Source organism: Dama dama, chromosome 11, assembly GCF_033118175.1.
Source record: "Dama dama isolate Ldn47 chromosome 11, ASM3311817v1, whole genome shotgun sequence".
NCBI lineage: Eukaryota > Metazoa > Chordata > Mammalia > Artiodactyla > Cervidae > Dama > Dama dama.
Window position 1 is genome coordinate 9,586,324 of NC_083691.1, and position 17,158 is coordinate 9,603,481.

A 17,158-nucleotide genomic window follows, 5' to 3' on the forward strand; every position below is an offset into this window, starting at 1 on the left:
AACTCGCTGGGGATGCTGGCAATCAAGGCAGAAAGGGGCTGGATGGGAACAACAGAAAGGTCTAAGGGGATTGGCTGCTTGTGCCCAGAGGAAACTTGGAAACAAACCCTGGACCAAGCCAGAAAGTCACACACGTGGGTGCCCACTGTGTGCCCAGCACGGCCCCTCCATGTGTCTTCTCAATTGGCTCTCACAGCAACCCTGCAGAGAAGCTGTTCTTACCCCCATTTTACAGACAAGGAAACTGAGGCTCAGAGAAATGGTGTAACTTACTGGACATGACACTGCTTGTGAGTAGTCTCAAGGCCGAGTTACTCATCTCTCACACACACTCACACACACACACACCCCTACCTTGTATTCATCAAAAGTAACAAATAGGACACCTAACGGTTAACAAAAATGTATTTAAAGCTGCATCATTTTGCACTGTTGGTTTTCTGCATCCCGCAAATAAATTGGGAGGGGAGAGGCAACAGACCCAGGCCTCCTCAAGCAGCATTCTAAACTTCAACTCTTGGATTCAAAATGCATCCCTGACTCCCCAAGCCGGCACATCACTCTGCCACTATGGCCAGCTGCTCAGGAGCTGGATGAAGGGCTGGGCAGCAAAGCCTGAGGAAGCGGCCCTGAGCTGTTGCCCATCCCACCCCTACCCGACCCTGCACCAGGGGGCTGTGCCAAGGTGGTCACTGTGGACCACCACTGGTGTCGGGCCGGGGGGTGAAGGCTGGTAACGGGACAAGAAAATGCGAATCTGGTTTCTTTCTTTAGAGATGGCAGTGGCTCAGCAATAGCCTTCATAGCGACCTATCAGTTTGGACAGAGAATTGCATTTCCTTAAGGTCTTCTTTTTCACTCTATGAAAAAGACTTTAGACATTTCACAGCACCATGTGCTTCTGCGTGACCAAAAGTAACACGTTTTCCCGTGCAATCTCCCCCAAGGCTCCCAGAATGGGGCCAAAGGCTGACTTCGCACCCTATACTTGACCATGGTGGGTCCAGAGATCTTTCTGCTTCCAGACTCCGCAGAGGAGCTTGGGTGGGGGCGGGCATCCTGATGGTTTCCGATTAGCGGTTCTCTTCTAGAAGCTGGAGACGGGTTCAGTTACCCTCTTGTGGACGTAGATGTGGCCAGAGCTCCGTTGGCAGTGGCTACTTCCGGCCGGAAGGGAAGAGCCGGCCATGCAGCACCCCCTGCCTAGCCAAGCGGGCGGCGGAAAACCCGGGATCCAGAATGTCTCCTCGGAGCCTGCTCCTTGCGGGAGCAAATGGCGTTGGGAACTTTGAAACTTTCCTTTGTATATTACATTAATCCATATAAGAAAATCTCTTTTAATGAGGAGTGATGTAGTTACAAACTCTCCAGAGCCATAATTAGAGCAAACTAATTGAAGTTGTGTTTTGACACACTTTCCAAATTCACGGGTGCCGGATGACACATTCACAACAGAGCTGCTGCACAACCATGGCGACGGCAAAATCATTAGGCTAATAACACTTATTTGCATTCTTCTCGTGCCGGCAGCTCTCCCTTAAATACTGTTTCTGCTATTGCTCCTTTACTGTAAGTTTCCACAGAAAGATATTAACAGTAATTATTAGTCCTTTAGTGGAATTTTAATGTTAAAGAATAACAGCCTGCATTAACAGACACTGAATGCCGAATCCTCTCCGTAACCACTGCTGGACGGTCTGGAGGCTCAACCTGCACCCCACAACCTGCTGCGGACAGAGTTTCAGCATCACTGAGGGCAATCACTCAGAGCCCACCCCCACTGGGATCCAAGTCCCGGCTTCCGAACTATTCTGTTTCAAATGTTTGAAGAGGAAAAAAAATGTTTTTTCTTTAAGTACATTAAAATGAAATAGTTAGACATTTTTTCCAAGCAGTTAAAAAAAAAATTAACAATTTACAACACGGTCTTTGGTAATAATACTAATGAATTCCAGGAGGACATGCGTTAACTACTCTGCCAGCACCCTTTTCGGTGATTAAAGACAGACTTGGAATAACCGGACCTGAGAAAGGCCAGCAGGGGTGGGGCGCGCCTGATCTGTCAATAGAGATGCCCTGTTTGCCACCAACAAGGCCAATTTTTTGAATGCTTAACTCACACACACACACACACACACAGAGGAAGACTCGACAGTTCTAAATAATGGTTATTAATGACTCCCGCCTCTAGACTGACAAATTACTTCTGAAATTTAGAATCGGAGAGGTATGAAGAGTGAAGGGAATGACAGGAAATGCCGGCAGCACGGAGCTCCTGCTTCCTCCACGGGGTGGGGGAAGGCCAGGCCCTGGAAAACAATAAAGGTCAAGGGCCCGCCTCTCTGGGTCTGCGGAGGTCCTACTGAGGCTGTGGCCACAGCCATCCCCCGCCTGCACCTGGGTCACTGACCAGCACCTCACCTCCCAGGCACACGGTCACAAGGAGGTGAGACCTGGTCCCAGACCTGACCCTCCCGCCCACATGCCAGCATCGACAGATCATGCCAGTGGCCCCCTCACTGGGTCTTGAGGGATGGGCTGGACAGTCGCTTGGATTCTGGGCTTCTATAAATAACTTGGGATCAAGAAAAACACCCACCATGTCATTTGTTTTGCGAAATTCAAGAGAAAACGGAGGCAGAGGGTGGCACTGTCTTAACTAAAAATGGGTGCTTGTGTAGCATTTCAAAGTACAGTATTCATACATTTCGGGACATATGTCTAATCTCAACTGGGGAAGGTTTACTTGAATGAAGAAAATGCTTTCTTAGAAAAACGTCGAAGACTGTACTCCCTTAAAACTTGGGAGTTTTTAGTTTCTGAAACTACCATCCTTAGACCAATCTGCTATTTTTCAAGTCACTGATTACTCGACAAGCAAAAAAGAGGGGGGAGAAAAAAGGGTGGGGGGGGGGAATCTAACTTTCATAGCTGCAGCAACGTTCCAAATCATGGTATTTATGCACTACATTTAACTTTTATTACACTTGAACCCTGCAATGCCAAAACACCTACCTCCATTACAGAAGAAACTAAGGAAAAAGCCAAGCCGGGGACTCAGGGCACCGCATGTCCATTCCAGATGATCTAGTCTCATCTTATAAACTGAAATATTTAAAGAGTCTCTGAACCTCACTGACCTTGCTTTTAAAAACAAGGAACATATGGGCACTGCGAGCTTTTCATCTTCTTCCAGACTACTAAAATATCCACTTCTCCAAAATTCAAGAGTAGAGAGCCTGCCAAAACTCAAGATTCATGAAAGGCCCCGTGTGCGTGAGGGCACCGGGAGGACGGGGAGGGGCCCGGGGCGGAAAACAAACCCTCGTAAAGAACCCCAGGCACATTCTTCCCCTTCTTGCCCACTCAAAGTCAAAAGCTGTGGAAAATAAAGTGAAACAATGACTAACTGGGTGGTGGAATGTGGGCCCTGGTCTGGGAGCACTGATGGCTAGGTTTGGTCTTGGCTGTGCGGGACACTGAGGTGGGGAGGACTCTAAATGTCCGGGGCTCCCTGAAGGCAGGGAGGGCAGGTTCCTTCAAGACAGGGACCTGGGCTCTGATCCTGGCTCCTCTCGATCCTAACCCTCTGCCCTGGAGTAAGTCTCCAAGCTTTGGTTTCTCATCTCTTAAGATAAGGACACCATAATCTTAACAGATTATTCACCTCACTGCATGGCTGTAAAGATTAGAACGATTAAACACAATATGTAGTGTTTACACAATGCCTGGCACAAGATGCTCAAAAAAAAAAAGTAGCTGAAATAATAATGATGGTGGTGATAATTGTATTTATTCTGATAATTATTAATATTATTATTCAACTGGAAACAAAACATCTGCTGCTCAGAAGGGAGTTCAAGTTGAATGCTACCCTACTCATGGGCAAAAGCCCCACCCAAGTAAATCCAAAGGCCTTTGAAAAGTTACTACAAGCAAAGAATTTTATTAAATACCCAAATTAATCATTGAAACCCTGTCTTGAAATAGAATAGTGGGGGGGGGGGGGGAGGGCAGCACATGCAGGAGTGGTGAAATACCAGGAAATTCCACTTCACACTCATTTTTACTTTGTTCGGCAGCTGGATTTACACGGAGAGACCCAGGTGAAATATTCCAGAGAGCTACCTGCAAATAGACTGTCAGCTTCCACTCTGATAAAAGGTAAAATATCCTCCTCTAAATGGTCTGGTTCACAGAACTGACCCTAAAGTGAACTGATAAATCTGTTCTGACACATGGAAAACTATTTTCATAATCCTGAAAAAGACCTTTCTCCAAACCCCAGAGCTTAAACCCACTGTGCAGAGAACCCTCGCACATTTGAGCAGCAGACCCGGGAGGGGATCGTTTCACGTTTATAACCCTGCCTTCTGGGACAACAGCAGCAAGCCTGCATAACCATCATAACCACAGAGAAAAATAAGACACTCACAAAGTCACAAAGATCACAAAAATCACACATTTACAAGCAGCAAATACCCTGTCAAAAATCTGACTCGGGAGAGAGAAAACAGAGAAGGCCTGCTCAGAGGTGGGAGCTGTATCGACTACTAGTCAATTCTTCATTAAACAGAAGCTCTGACTTCCCAAGAAGCCATATTAAAAATTAATATCAAAAAGCGTATCGCTCAGCCTAAACTCATCACTCATATCTAACAATACCAAACTGTATTCTAATGAAACTTTGCCTTCAGAATTACTCTGACACCAAAACTAAGTTGGGTATTGTTATAAAGGCAGTCCAGGCTTTGCGGCACAAGCATTTCAAAGATATTCAAATAACCTCGCTCTGCAGGTCTCTTTCACACCACTCTCATAATCACCAGAATAAATCAAACCGCTTGTAACCCTGCGTAATCGAGGGCTTTGAAGCTGGTCGAGGGACCCGCTGGGGTATGGCTCCCACATGTTCTCCTCAGGCAGCAATCACAACTCGAGAGGACTGGCCCCCAGCCAACAACCACACGTCTCCTGGGAAGAGTGTGAACGCAATGGGCTGCCGCCCACACCACAGGCTCTGGGAAGTCCTTCTCTCCAGCGGCCACGAAGGAGCCTGGAGAAGCTGTACCCCAACCCCCGGACCCTCAAAGCACCTGCTTCGCTCCCCAGGGACATGCTTCACACCAGGGAGCCTGTGACCTCAAGCGTCAGGCCAGAGGACAGTCTGCCAACCAGGGGAGATCATCTGCTGTTCAGTCGCTAGGCTGTGTCCGACCCTCTTTGCGATCCCGTGGGCTGCCGCACGCCAGGCTTCCCTGTCCTTCACCGTCTCCCTGAGTTCGCTCAAACCCATGTTCGTTGAGTTGATAGCTCATCCGAGCTTGGGTTCAAATCCCAGCTCTGACACTTAGTAGCTGTGTGATGTTGGGAAAGGAATTTAACCTCCCTGATCTCAGTTTCCACATCTTGAAAAGGAGGGAAAAAACAGTACCTGACTCAAGAAGTGTTATGAGGATTAGATAAGCTTTTCTTTGTAACGCACTTGAACAGTGCCTGACACCCAGAGAATGCAAATATAAGTCTCGGTTGGGGGTGTGGCTGGAGGGATGGAAGGGGAGATGCATAGGATACCTGGTCCTATGTGTCTAACCAGCTCACTTTATACATTCAGTAAACATCGGCCACCACATGCCAGGCATCTGGAGTTCAAAGGTTCCTACCATTTTAGAGCCACACCATTTTCCACTGAATACTTACAGACTCCAATAAGAGGATGCAGCCTAAAGTACTGGGTAAATTTTGATACACGTGATGCAATGTTATCTCTATTTCTGTGACTAGCCTTTTCTGAGGCTTTAAAGGAGGAAAAAAAAAAAAAAAAGGAATGTGAGACTCCCTGTCATCAATAAGCCAGCAGATCTAGTCACAAGGCCAAATATAAACAAACATGGCAATGACAGGGAAATGTGAAATGCCAAACTGCAGGGTGCAGGCAAGTGGAGGGGAGGAAGGCCTTCCGGAAGTGGCGAGGGCAAGGCCAGGCCTGGAGGCTGGACAGGACCAGGCCTCCACACTCTGTGGAGTCCAGTCTGCCGCTTTCAGAGGAGTGGGGCAGGGGCTGGTAGGAGGTGAGGCACACAGCAATGGCCCGAGCAGAGATGGGCCGGGGATAAGGACAATGTGCCCAGGAGCCAAGAGGAGATGGACTTGACTCACGTGAGACCAGGCCACAGGAGGCCAGGGAAGGCTCCGGATTGGGGGGGAAAAACAAGGATGTGTGTGTGTTTGAAAACCCCAACAGGATGGAAGGCAACCTAGGACTTAAAATCCAGACAAAGAATGTAGGTGTGTGCTATTTAGGTGAAGTTAATACCGAGCCCCAGGAGCCTCGAGCCTAAGTTTGATTTCGTGTTCTGGCTCCGCCCCTCCAGCGGGCTCCTCTTTGGGATGCCCCTGGAGGCTGGTGCTTTCAGCTGGGTGGGTGGATGGGTGACCGTGAGCAGGGGGAGGAGGCAGCAAAGCCGCGTTACCGTCTCCATCTTCAAAGGACGGTCACAGCAGGAAGGATACAAACACGTGTGTCCTATTTTCAGATTGTAACAAAAAAGGCGTGTGGTGTGCGTGTGAACAAAAAGGAAGTCTAGTTCTTCTAAGCAAAGCCAGATTCGCAGTTGTGCCTGGACACGCCCTGCAGACGGGGCACGGTCCCACAGTCCCTCGCTGGGCTCACGTACCCGCAAACTGTTGCTACTGCGGAAGTGGAGCTCAAAATCCATGTCCTAAATTGCTTACTATCAGGAGGTAGGGGGGATCGTCACCGGAACCAGCCCTTGGGCTTGTCTTCTAATCTCACCTTCATGTGGGACCCGTGTAACCCTTCTCATAAATGATGAACCCTTGTTACACAACAGCTTTCAACTGGAAAGTGAATTCCCTCCAACCCTCTGGGCTGGGCTTTCTCCTTTGGTTGTTGTTCTTTAGTTGCTAAATCATGTCCAAGTTTTGGCGACCCCATGGGCTATACATAGCCTGCCAGGCTCCTCTGTGGGATTTCCCAGGAAGGAATACTGGAGCGGGCTGCCATTTCCTTCTCCAGGGGATCTTCCCGACCCAGGGATTGAACCTGTGACTCTTGCATTGGCAGGTGGATTCTTTCCCACTGAGCCACCAGGGAAGCCTTCTCCTAGTAAAGCTACAAAAGAGGTGAAACTGCCAGGCCTCCTTATAGGCAAATGTCCCCTCGCCAAGCCTGAGGCCCCTCGGGGCGGGAGCAGGCACCTCAGCAGGAAAGGGAAAAGAGCCTCCCTGACCTGTGCAGCCCTGGGCCTCCTGTTCAAGTCCCGCCACTACAGGTGTGGTCTTGCCACAACAGTCATACAAGAGCATCTTTATAATCAAACATGGACAGAAGGCAGCCATCAGAAGGCAGCCGGAGGATTTTTAAGCCAGCAGGACTGCAGCTGGTGAGCAAGGCTCCGTCCCCGCTGTCGGCTTATTCTGTGGGTAGATCAAATGGCTCAGTGGATCCTACATCCATAGGAAGCGCGGGCCAGGGGGCCAGGATGGAGCACGGCAGCCCGCAGGTTCCTGACAACGGATGTGGCGGGGATGAGCCTGGGTGTGCGCGGCCTGAATGTTAGATCGCTGCAGCGGGATGCTGCTTCCCCTTTAGGAGGAGCCATTAACCTTTCAGATGACAGCCCCGGGATGGCAGTGACGGAACCATTTCTGAGGTCAGCGAGGATCTATGTTCTCAAAAACCTGACATGGACATGCAAAAGTTGTGACTGAATCCTGGTGTCCCTGAGAGGAAGACTAAACGCGGGTGACAGATCTTCTGCAATCAAAATGCCCCATTTCCCAGAGTATCTGTCACAGATTGATAACATCCACGCAAAAAGTTAAGTACAATTATGTCTGTCACTAAGAAACATACCTCGGAACCTGTGACTGACAACTTGCTGGAAGCTGACAAATCACCGGAAGATTCCTGAACAGCTCGGAGCAGCCGCGCACCTTATAAGGGAGGCTCAGCCCCCGCCTGACAGGGGAGAGGCTCCCGGGAGGGAAGACGACGTTTCCTCCCGGGGGCATGGGGGGCAGTGTCCGTGGAGGGTAACAGGACCGCCCACGGCCTGGGGGAGCAGAGTCTGGGGCCAGCTCCGCCCTGGGGACCCCCAGCCAGCAGGACGGGCAGGAGGAGCTGCTGGATCCGTGTGGTCTGCCTGCACCACACAGGGCTCTGTGCCCCGACCCCGGGAGGGCGCCATAGACGCCACCCTGAGGGCCCCAAGCTCCAAGCCACTGACACTGGCTCCGCACGAGCTGAAGGGGGCGGGCCACAGGTCGGAGGGCGAGGAGGCACTGAGCATGGTGTGAACAGACTCGGGGTCAGGTGCCCACTGGAGCGCCCCATGGCACCCACGGCAAGGGGTCTGCGGCCCTAGCGTGCAGGCCAGCTGAACCTGGATTCCTGAGGACGGGGCGGGGGAGTGTGATACATTTCTTAATGGGCTAAAGAAGAACTGCTGAAGGCCTGAAAAATCCATTTGCTGTTTGAATCCTGCCAGCGACTGGGTGCACTTGGCCTCTTAAGCTGGCTTCTTTAATACCATGGGGTTTTCACCCTTGGTGAGTTCTCTTTTTTGACTTTAAAAGGTTAAGCCCAAGTCTACCTCCTTGTGACTTCAGCCCACCTGATCTAATTTTGCCTCCAGGGGCTCCCAATGCCCCAGCCCCACCTGGAGGCACTTCTACGCTCCCTTCTACACGGTAACCACTTGGGACATCTGAAGCCAGCTGCCCCATCTTTACTCAGATCAAAACTCAGCGATTCCTCGCACTCAAGCTCAATGCTCCATTTGCGTAACTTCAACAAGGTGACCCGTCCCACTGTGCGCGTAAGGCTGCATTCATTCCACGTGCCCAAGGCCGTGCCCGGTTCACACAGACGGCGGCTAAGCCAGGTTTCCTCAGTTTGGCTCCCGTGCAGTTGGATGTTTTGAACTGCGGGGGGCCCTGTCCGTTTTCACCCATCACCTTTCATCTCCCGGATGTGGCAGGATGCTCTGACTGTAGAGACATGCAGTATCGATTCTGCCATTCAGCACATCCGCTCTCCCTAATGACTCCGTGTCATCTGCACATTTGATAAGCATGCCTCTGATGTCTTTATCAAGCTACGGGTTCTACCGTTCGGCAAGCCGGGGGGCAGCAGCCCACCAGGGCCCTTCCTGGGAGGGCACAGTACCGTTCCCTCTCCCACAGGCTGGGGCACCTGGTGCTCCGTCAGCTGCAAGTCCTCCTGCTCCCCGAGATTTTCCAGACCTTGGTACTGGCAGAAGCTGAAACTTTTCATCCTGGCAGAATCACATATGAGGGCTGGGGTGGGGGCTGCCCAGTCTGAAGGGGGAAGGAAGGTGCTTGCTCTGTCTGCACCCATCCCAGAGAAGGATCAGAAGGGCCGGGACCCAGGGACACCAGTGTTTGCTCACACATGCTGGGCCGACCCGAAAAACTGAGGCCGGCCCGGGAAACGGGTGGGCGCATAGGATCATGCCCGAGGCCCATGTTCAGGCCCACCCTGCTGGTCAACGTTTGTGAAACAGATGGCAGAGGACGGGGCAGCGCTGGAGCCCAGGGAGAAATAGAGGCTCCAGGCCCCCGGGGTAGAGTGGCAAACCCTTCCTCACACGGGTAAAACTGTCAAGAAACGTGTGGAGAGATGTGCGTGTGAGAGAAAGATTTGCTGGACAAGGATGAGGAGCTCTGCCAACACACCTTATTCTGGATCTTGCCATGAACTTCAAACACTCTGCCCATTTGCCGGATACAGCCGAGGGGCCTGCCCATCCTGAAAGGACCATGTCTGGCCCCGCAGCTGGCATTCTCTGCAACAACAGGGAGGAAACGGGCAGGAAGCACGCGTGCTGGGGGGCAGCACCTGCCTCTGGAAGCAGAAGGCAGTCCTGCCAGGACCCTGAGGTCCTCGGGTGGCGACCCACCATCTTGCCAACTGCCCCTTTGGGCTGAAATCAACGGGGGGTGACAGCTCTCCAAAAAACGATGGGAAATTGACACACGAGTTAACAACAAAAGAAATGAAGGCAGAGAGCATGCTTTTGGCTCTTGTGATATAAACTCAAGCTCACGGAGGCAACAAGGTCTGCTACTGGCCCTCCCTGGCTTCCTTCACCGCCCCCAGGGAAAGGAGAAATTGGGAAAATAGCCCACCACCCTTGCATCCAACAGCCTGCCCGTCCTCCAGCCTCCTCCACACTTGGTCGGTAGAGGGCGCTGCCTCACCGCGCTCTCACTGCAGCCCCGGCTTTGCAACTTGATCCCTGAGTCCACACAAAGAGCACAGCTGAGGTATTGCTTGTGCTTTCACATGAGAAAGCAGCAGCGAAACGCAGACTTGCTTTTTTGTGATATGATAGCACCTATGTAAAAAGTACACAGGAAAATGACTTGAAAGAAATATACCCAAAGGTAACGAGCCTTTGCTTACTGGAGATGGAATTTGTCCTTTTTTTCCTTCATTATTTTCTATGCTGTTTTCTACCAGCTTGTCTTCCTCTCAGAGTCAGAAAAGCCTGAGGACGCTTCAGGGGCTCATCTGCGGGTGGGGCTGGGGAGGCTGCAGCATGGGGTCCCAGGCTGTTGGGGAGGCATTTCTTGCATAACTAAACATGTCTGCACCTGGGCCGAGCTCAGGGAGGTAACGGGCACTAGAAACAGTCCCCACCTTCCAGGAGTTTACAACATGATCACAAGGTGAAGGGGTAATGGCTGAGAAGGCTCCAAGGGCAGAGCCTGGCACAGGGCATTCAGGGAAGGCTGCCTGCAAGAGGCAGTATTTGAACTGACATCCGAGGCAGGGAATGTGAGGCATATTGGATGCACAAGTGTCCACATGAACAAAGACACAGAAGCACAAAATAGGAAAGGAAAAACAGGCTGCTGGTTCTAAGTTGGAGGCTTTGGGACAAGAGAGAGAAGACCCATTCCTGGGAACCAGGCACAGAGGCCTCCATCCTACAGGCCCCCTGCAGGCCCCCAGCGGGAACACAAAGTGTCACCCCCAGCCCTCTGCCAGAGAGAAAGCTGCCAGGTTCCTCTGCTGGACACATCACGGGATCTGAAGCTGCACGGAATAACACACTCATCACTTCACAAATCTTCAGTGGGTAATCTGAATTATCAGCATTTCATTTTTATAAAAAAAATCAAACACATGCAATAGGAAAACAATACAAAAACTGAAGAACATAAAAAAAAAAAAACCCTGTTGAATTAGGAGGCTCATAGGTGTGTGGGCCACCTGTAAATGACTGCACAATGAGAGGAGGGCTTAGGGACAGACAAGGGAAGCGTTAACGTAACATTCAATTATCCTACTGCACCCTGGCTGACTTAACTCAGTCAAATTAGAATACATTTTATATTGACTATTTTGACATTTGCTTTATTTGGCAAGTAAAACGGAACTGATCCAATTTTCTTGCAGCCATTGTTAAACCATAAACTGAACAACAAGAGGTTATAAAATACACAAGCCTCATAAGGCTCCTCCTGATGTGCTACCTCCAGTTCTGCAGGACCCTCTGTGGCCTGTGTTCCCGCGTCCCCGGCTTCAGTTCCCAGTGACTGTGCTCCTGTGCTGACCAGCCAGCTTCTGGGCAGGGGGCAGGGCGCTCCTCCTGCCGTAACTGGAGAAGTGGAGCTCTTCATCTCACAAAAAGTTAAACCTGCCCAGAGGTGGCGCCTATTTCTAGGCCCTTCCAGACCATATGATGTCAACAGGTGTAACCTCTCTGAGGCGATGGGTCTGAGCCGACCCCGGGCACAGGTGATGGGCCTGAGCCGACCCCGGGCACAGGTGATGGGTCTGAGCCGACCCCGGGCACAGGTGATGGGTCTGAGCCGACCCTGGGCACACGTGATGGACCTGAGCCAACCCCAGGCACAGGTGACAGTGATCACAGCTGTGACGGTGCTTGGGGCAGTGAGAGAGGAACTCCAAAGGGCTGACCTGAGCTGCGTGAGCCTCGTGCTCCTAAACCAAAGACCCAACTCTGGGAAGCTCTGGGAACCTGTTCACCTCTCTTAACACCGAAGTGAAGCTAAAAACTACTTCTCAAGTTTCAGGCAACACCAGGGGTTGTTAGGATTAACCACCACTCTTAGTTTGTGAACCTGTCTCAAGCGAGAAACACCTGTCTTTTGGAAAAGTCCCAAAGGACAGGCCTCCAAGCTGCCAGCTCCTGAAAGCTCATTCCCCCGAAGGCGGGGAAGGCTCAGCGGGGAACAGGACGCGGGTGACCAGCCATGCCGCCTCTCTTCTGACTTGCCGGGCACAGGGTGTGGGCCTTGGGGCGTGCGGAGGGGCAAGCGCCCGGTATCGGCTCTGTCCTGTTCCTGACCGACCCTGTCACCTGTTTGCCCACGTGGAAGCTCTGAGGCCCCTTCTCGTTAATGTTCCATCCACCTCCAATGGCACTGCCTCGCCACTTCTCACTCGTGTACTTTTGTAACTCCTTTCTCAAGTGTAGTCTATCATTGCTGTTTGCTCCTTGTCCTCAAATAATTCACCGCTAACGAGGCAGAGGTTTTTGATCAGATAGAAAGTGTTGAGACTACTACTCAGGTAATATGCTATTACCAGATTTCTGCTCCGATGGAAATCAGGTTAAATCAGGTGCAGAGACCAGTCCGCTCAGCCAAGTTTCTTTGTGGAAACAACTATTAAAATGAACAGCCCTTGAAAAACTTCTCGCTATTCTCTCAAACTACCTATTTCTTAGTCTGCAGCTCTTTGGGAAAAGAAACAATATGGAAATGAACAAAATTACTTACCAACTCTCCCAGAGTTAAACGAGTTGCTGGCCAAGGCAGAGAAGGAACTCCACCTTTTACGGGTAGCCTTCCCAACTGCGTGGCTACAGATCACGTGACTGTGTGCAGCTATGAGCTCTTTAGAATAATAAGCTCCATTTTAAGTTGCATATTCTGCTATTTTAGAAGCCTGCAGAATATGCACAACAGAACACAGAATGGCTTTTACATTCACGTAATGCGAAGATTTCTAACCGGTTTTGCAAAATCCCCTCTAAAGGTATATTACTCCCGCAGTGTTTCCGCAGATCCTAAGTGGAGGTGTTTCAGAAGTTACGCAGTGGGACCCGAGACCACATGACTCTGGGACATGCACAACAGGACAGTGCCTCACCTGGGAAGGTTGGGGGCTGGGGTGGAAGCAGCGGATGACGGGGAAGGCGTTGTGGGCTGAGACGCATCATGACTTCGTGGTACTCGGCCCATTCGGTACCAGATTCCCATGCTGTTCAGTTCCCTTTAAGAGAAAAGAAAATTCTTCATGGAGGTGGTTTAGCATAAAATGACCTGAGCAACAAAGCAGACTGCCTCATTTCAGAGGGTCATGGCCTCAGACCTCAGGGAGTCGATTCCGGCCCATGAAGGTGTCACAGTTCAGAGCCTGAGGTGACAGCAACTGTCCGAACCCGGTAGGCCTGTCGGGTGTGGTCATCTTCCTCTATCCTGGGGCCTGCCGTCCTACATATATGCTGTCAACGTGTTCCTCAGTTCTGGGTCTGCAAACTTCTTTTTACTCTTGTCATTTCATTGAGGGTACTTGTGCCATAATCCACTTCAAGAGGGCAGACCGCCTGTGCCTTGTGTTGAACTGTCCGGAGAGCGGGCCCCACGCAGCTCCAGGCCCCGCCCCTCCTCCAGGATAAGGCCCCTCACTGCCTGTCATCCTCAGGGTCTGTCTGGGAGACATCTTTGCACCACAAAGTGCCAGGCATGTGCCCCATGAACCACCACAACTGAGGGTGGTGATGGAGGGGCTGACAGCTGCCACATCCGGCTTCTGGTTACTTGACCGGCACACCCACCCAGCCCCACCCCACACCCCCCAGTCAGGTGCCCCGTGAGACAGGCATACTCTTTGGAATTGTAACCGGATTATCTCAGCCACATCCAACTTCCGACTTCTCAGCTGCCCCACAGATCCGCATCTTGGGATGCAGAGGAAGGTCACCTCTCCAAAAAACGAGGACAGATTTGCTCAGTGGATTCTTCTGGCAGCTTCTCCGTATCAGTACACTGCAGGAACTGATCTCAACCAGTCGTGTCTTATCAGGTGGTTGATTCTTATCAGCTGCACTGACCTTGCCACCTCTTGGTCACGGCCATAGTCAGGCCTTGGAGGAGCTGCTCCTGGTCTGAAGATTCCGTCCCTCACAGCCGACAACCCCAAACCTTTGCAAAGTAACCTGTAGGGCTGTGCCCATTTTTAAGAAAAAGGGACTTCGGAGTTCGGAACACTGAAATCTCTTTCCTTACAAATAACACTGGAATTATCTTTCTCTGCAAAAGAATTTTTGCCCCAAGATGAAACGAAAATATACTTTATTTAGCAATCTTCTCAAAATGATATAAGAAAAGGATTCTAGTTTTGATTACCAAGACATATATGGTAAGAATCTATTCTTTAGAATTGCTTAAATTGGTTAAAAATTGAATCTTTGAAAGGAGTATAGGGTGTAATTTTAAAAACCTGAGTACACATAGTAACTGAATATACATAATAGATGTAGCAATTATTAAATTGTTGGTTTCTACTATTTGTATGTAAGTGGCTGTTTCTAAGATACCTGAAGTATGGTTATTTTCTTAACTGTTTTCTACTCTAGTAATCTTGTTTACATAATGAGTTTAAACCGTGTTGCAAAATGGGTTTTGAGTGTGTAGAAAGGGTGTGATCACAGAGTCCTTCTTAGGGGCCTCGAAATCTCAGAGAAGAGCATTCAGATTCTATAGCTGAAGAGTCAAACAAGCTGTTGTGCACCAAGATGAAAATAAACTCTATTTCTGTGACACTTGCTCCCCAAGTGCTTCAAGTAAATACTACAGCTGGCTATACCTATCTCTCCATCTATGTATCTAACTATCTTGCAGCCTTGAAGAAAGGCCATGGCTTTTCAAGTAAAGAGGAGGGTTTAGACTCAAGTGAGCAAGATCCAGGAAGTTGACCTCCAAAGTCAAGTAGGAGAACGCATCCCTGGGGACCCGCAGGGACAGGCAAGAAGCCTGCAAAGCCAGCCAGGGAGACGGCACGTGGCCAAGAGGCCAAAAACCATCTACCACACTGTTAATCTGAGAGACCCGAATTTCAGTGGCCTGACGGGTGAACATCTGTTATCTTTTGGATAGCCAGCACCCCTTCATCCCCCTTCTGACGCTCTACCTCGCCTCTGCACTTGGGGAGCAGACACCCCTCATTCCTAAGTCACCCCCATTTCTTCGCCAGCTGAAATGGTCTCACCCATAGGTTTCTTGTCTGTTGCTCGTCTCTCCCTTTCTGAACACCAGCTCCACGGGAGCAGGCTCTTTGCCTCACTCACCCCATATCCAGGGGCTTTGGCCCTGTGCACAAATGGGATGCTCCCTAAACTGTGATGGGGCGAGTAAACCGCGGGGAGAGTCGAGGCCCAGTGGTCGGAAAGGAGGCAGCCCCTTGGCTCAAGGCATCTGGAAAGACCCCTGAAAGCCTGAGGATGAACACACAGGAGGAGGGGGGAAGGAGAGCCCCCTAGATGGAGCAGGCGGTGTCACCACGGGAGGAGAGGTCAAGGGGGTGGTGTCCTGGACTGGCTGTTACCTGGGCAGGAAGGGCAGCGAGAAGCGCTAAGACTGGAGGCCCACGAGAGGTAGGCGGCTAAGAGGCTGCGGGTCACACAGGTCTCCGGACCTGGCCCCTGGGGGGGACCTGAGCATGCTCAGCAGACAGCAGTGACGGGCCTGGCCTGGCTGAGACTTACCCAATGAACGTGTACTGAGGCGGGGCCTGCTTGGTCCGGCCCATGATCCGAATGTCACAAATGGCCGCTTCGGTTGAATCCCGTGGGATAAATTTAATGCACAGCCTCTTCTTCCTAAAAGCCACTTCCTCTGAAGGAAAGGACCACAAGAAAAGGCATGAGTCTTCCAGAGGTGCCCACATCTCTATTCTCAACACCACGCCTCCCGTCACGTTCCCTTCCCAGCGGTGGAAGTAACTGGTCGTCCAAGACGCCCGGAGCCACCGCTCTGGCCCAGGGCAGGGTCGCAGTGGATAGTCTCGGTCACCCTGCTCTGCGTTCGGGGCCTGATCCCCGACACCCACTGCCGGGAAGGGGCCTATGGAGCACACACACACCTCTGCCAGAAGGAGCCAGGGATAAATCCACAACTGCAACCTGCTCGCTGCTCCAGCCCTCGGACACAAGCACACAGATGCCCCCAGCGTTAACACATTTCACTACACGGACCTTCTCTTCTTCACTTTTTATTACAGAGATCTTCAAACATTCCCCCCAATAAAGAAAACAGGAAATAAGCTGAACCCACATGTTCCCATGAACCCAATTCAATACTGTCAACAATGGAGGAACCCTCTCGTCTCCTCCTCCGCCCTCTTCAGCTCTGCAGAGATTTAAAATGACTCCCCAGCACGATGTCATTTTACCCACCAATATCTCAGAAGGTATCCAGGACAGGCTAATTTTTTTTTTTTTTACCATAACCACTATGATGTTATTATTCTTAACAAAAAAATGAGTCCTTAATATCATCAACTTGTTTGCATTCAGGTTTTCTCCAATATTGCAAAAACGTCATTTAGCTGTCGGTTTGTCTGGACCAAGATCCAGACGCTGTCTGTGCATGGCGTTCGGTGGTTATGTCTCTGTTGTTCTGTGGTAACCTCTCCACCTTCCCTTCATCTTCAGGGCACTCACAGCATGGAGAGCTGTACCTCCTGTAACGCGGCTGAGTGAAAGGCTCAATTCTACCCGGGTTAGACAGCACAGGCAGGAGCACTCCACGGGTGGTGCACGTACATCTGATGGGTGACGGGATGCATGAAACGTGATGACACTCTCGGTGGGTTCTGGTGCCCTCAGCCCAGTGGCCTGGTTATAAAGTCCCTGACACCCTGCTCTAGGGTGGTCTTCTCATCCCCTGACAACCGTGCCTAGACCCGTAACTTCATTAAAGGTGTCAAATGGCGATTTTCTAACTCTGTCATTCCTTCTGCGTTTATTAGTTGGAATTTTTCTATATAAAAAAACCTTTCATTCTTCAACTACTTGGTCTCCCTGAAACAGGCTCTAGTACAGGAAAGGACAGACATATCTGTGACTCTTTT

The 17,158-nt window shown here is 50.7% G+C and overlaps 1 protein-coding gene across 5 annotated transcripts in view; it reads right to left on the minus strand.

Annotated features, from left to right (window-relative positions):
* MVB12B (multivesicular body subunit 12B) overlaps positions 1-17,158 on the minus strand; it is a 185,148-nt gene that overhangs the window by 95,887 nt on the left and 72,103 nt on the right. For 3 of the 5 annotated variants that reach the window (XM_061154639.1, XM_061154641.1, XM_061154640.1), the window contains exons 5-6: positions 15,792-15,921; positions 13,175-13,297 (exon numbers count right to left, since the gene is read on the minus strand). In XM_061154639.1, the coding sequence (XP_061010622.1) occupies positions 13,175-13,297; positions 15,792-15,921 (253 nt within the window). Of the gene's footprint in view, positions 1-13,170; positions 13,298-15,791; positions 15,922-16,168; positions 16,389-17,158 lie in introns of those variants that run through there. The other 2 variants (XM_061154642.1, XM_061154643.1) reach the window with 2 other exon arrangements.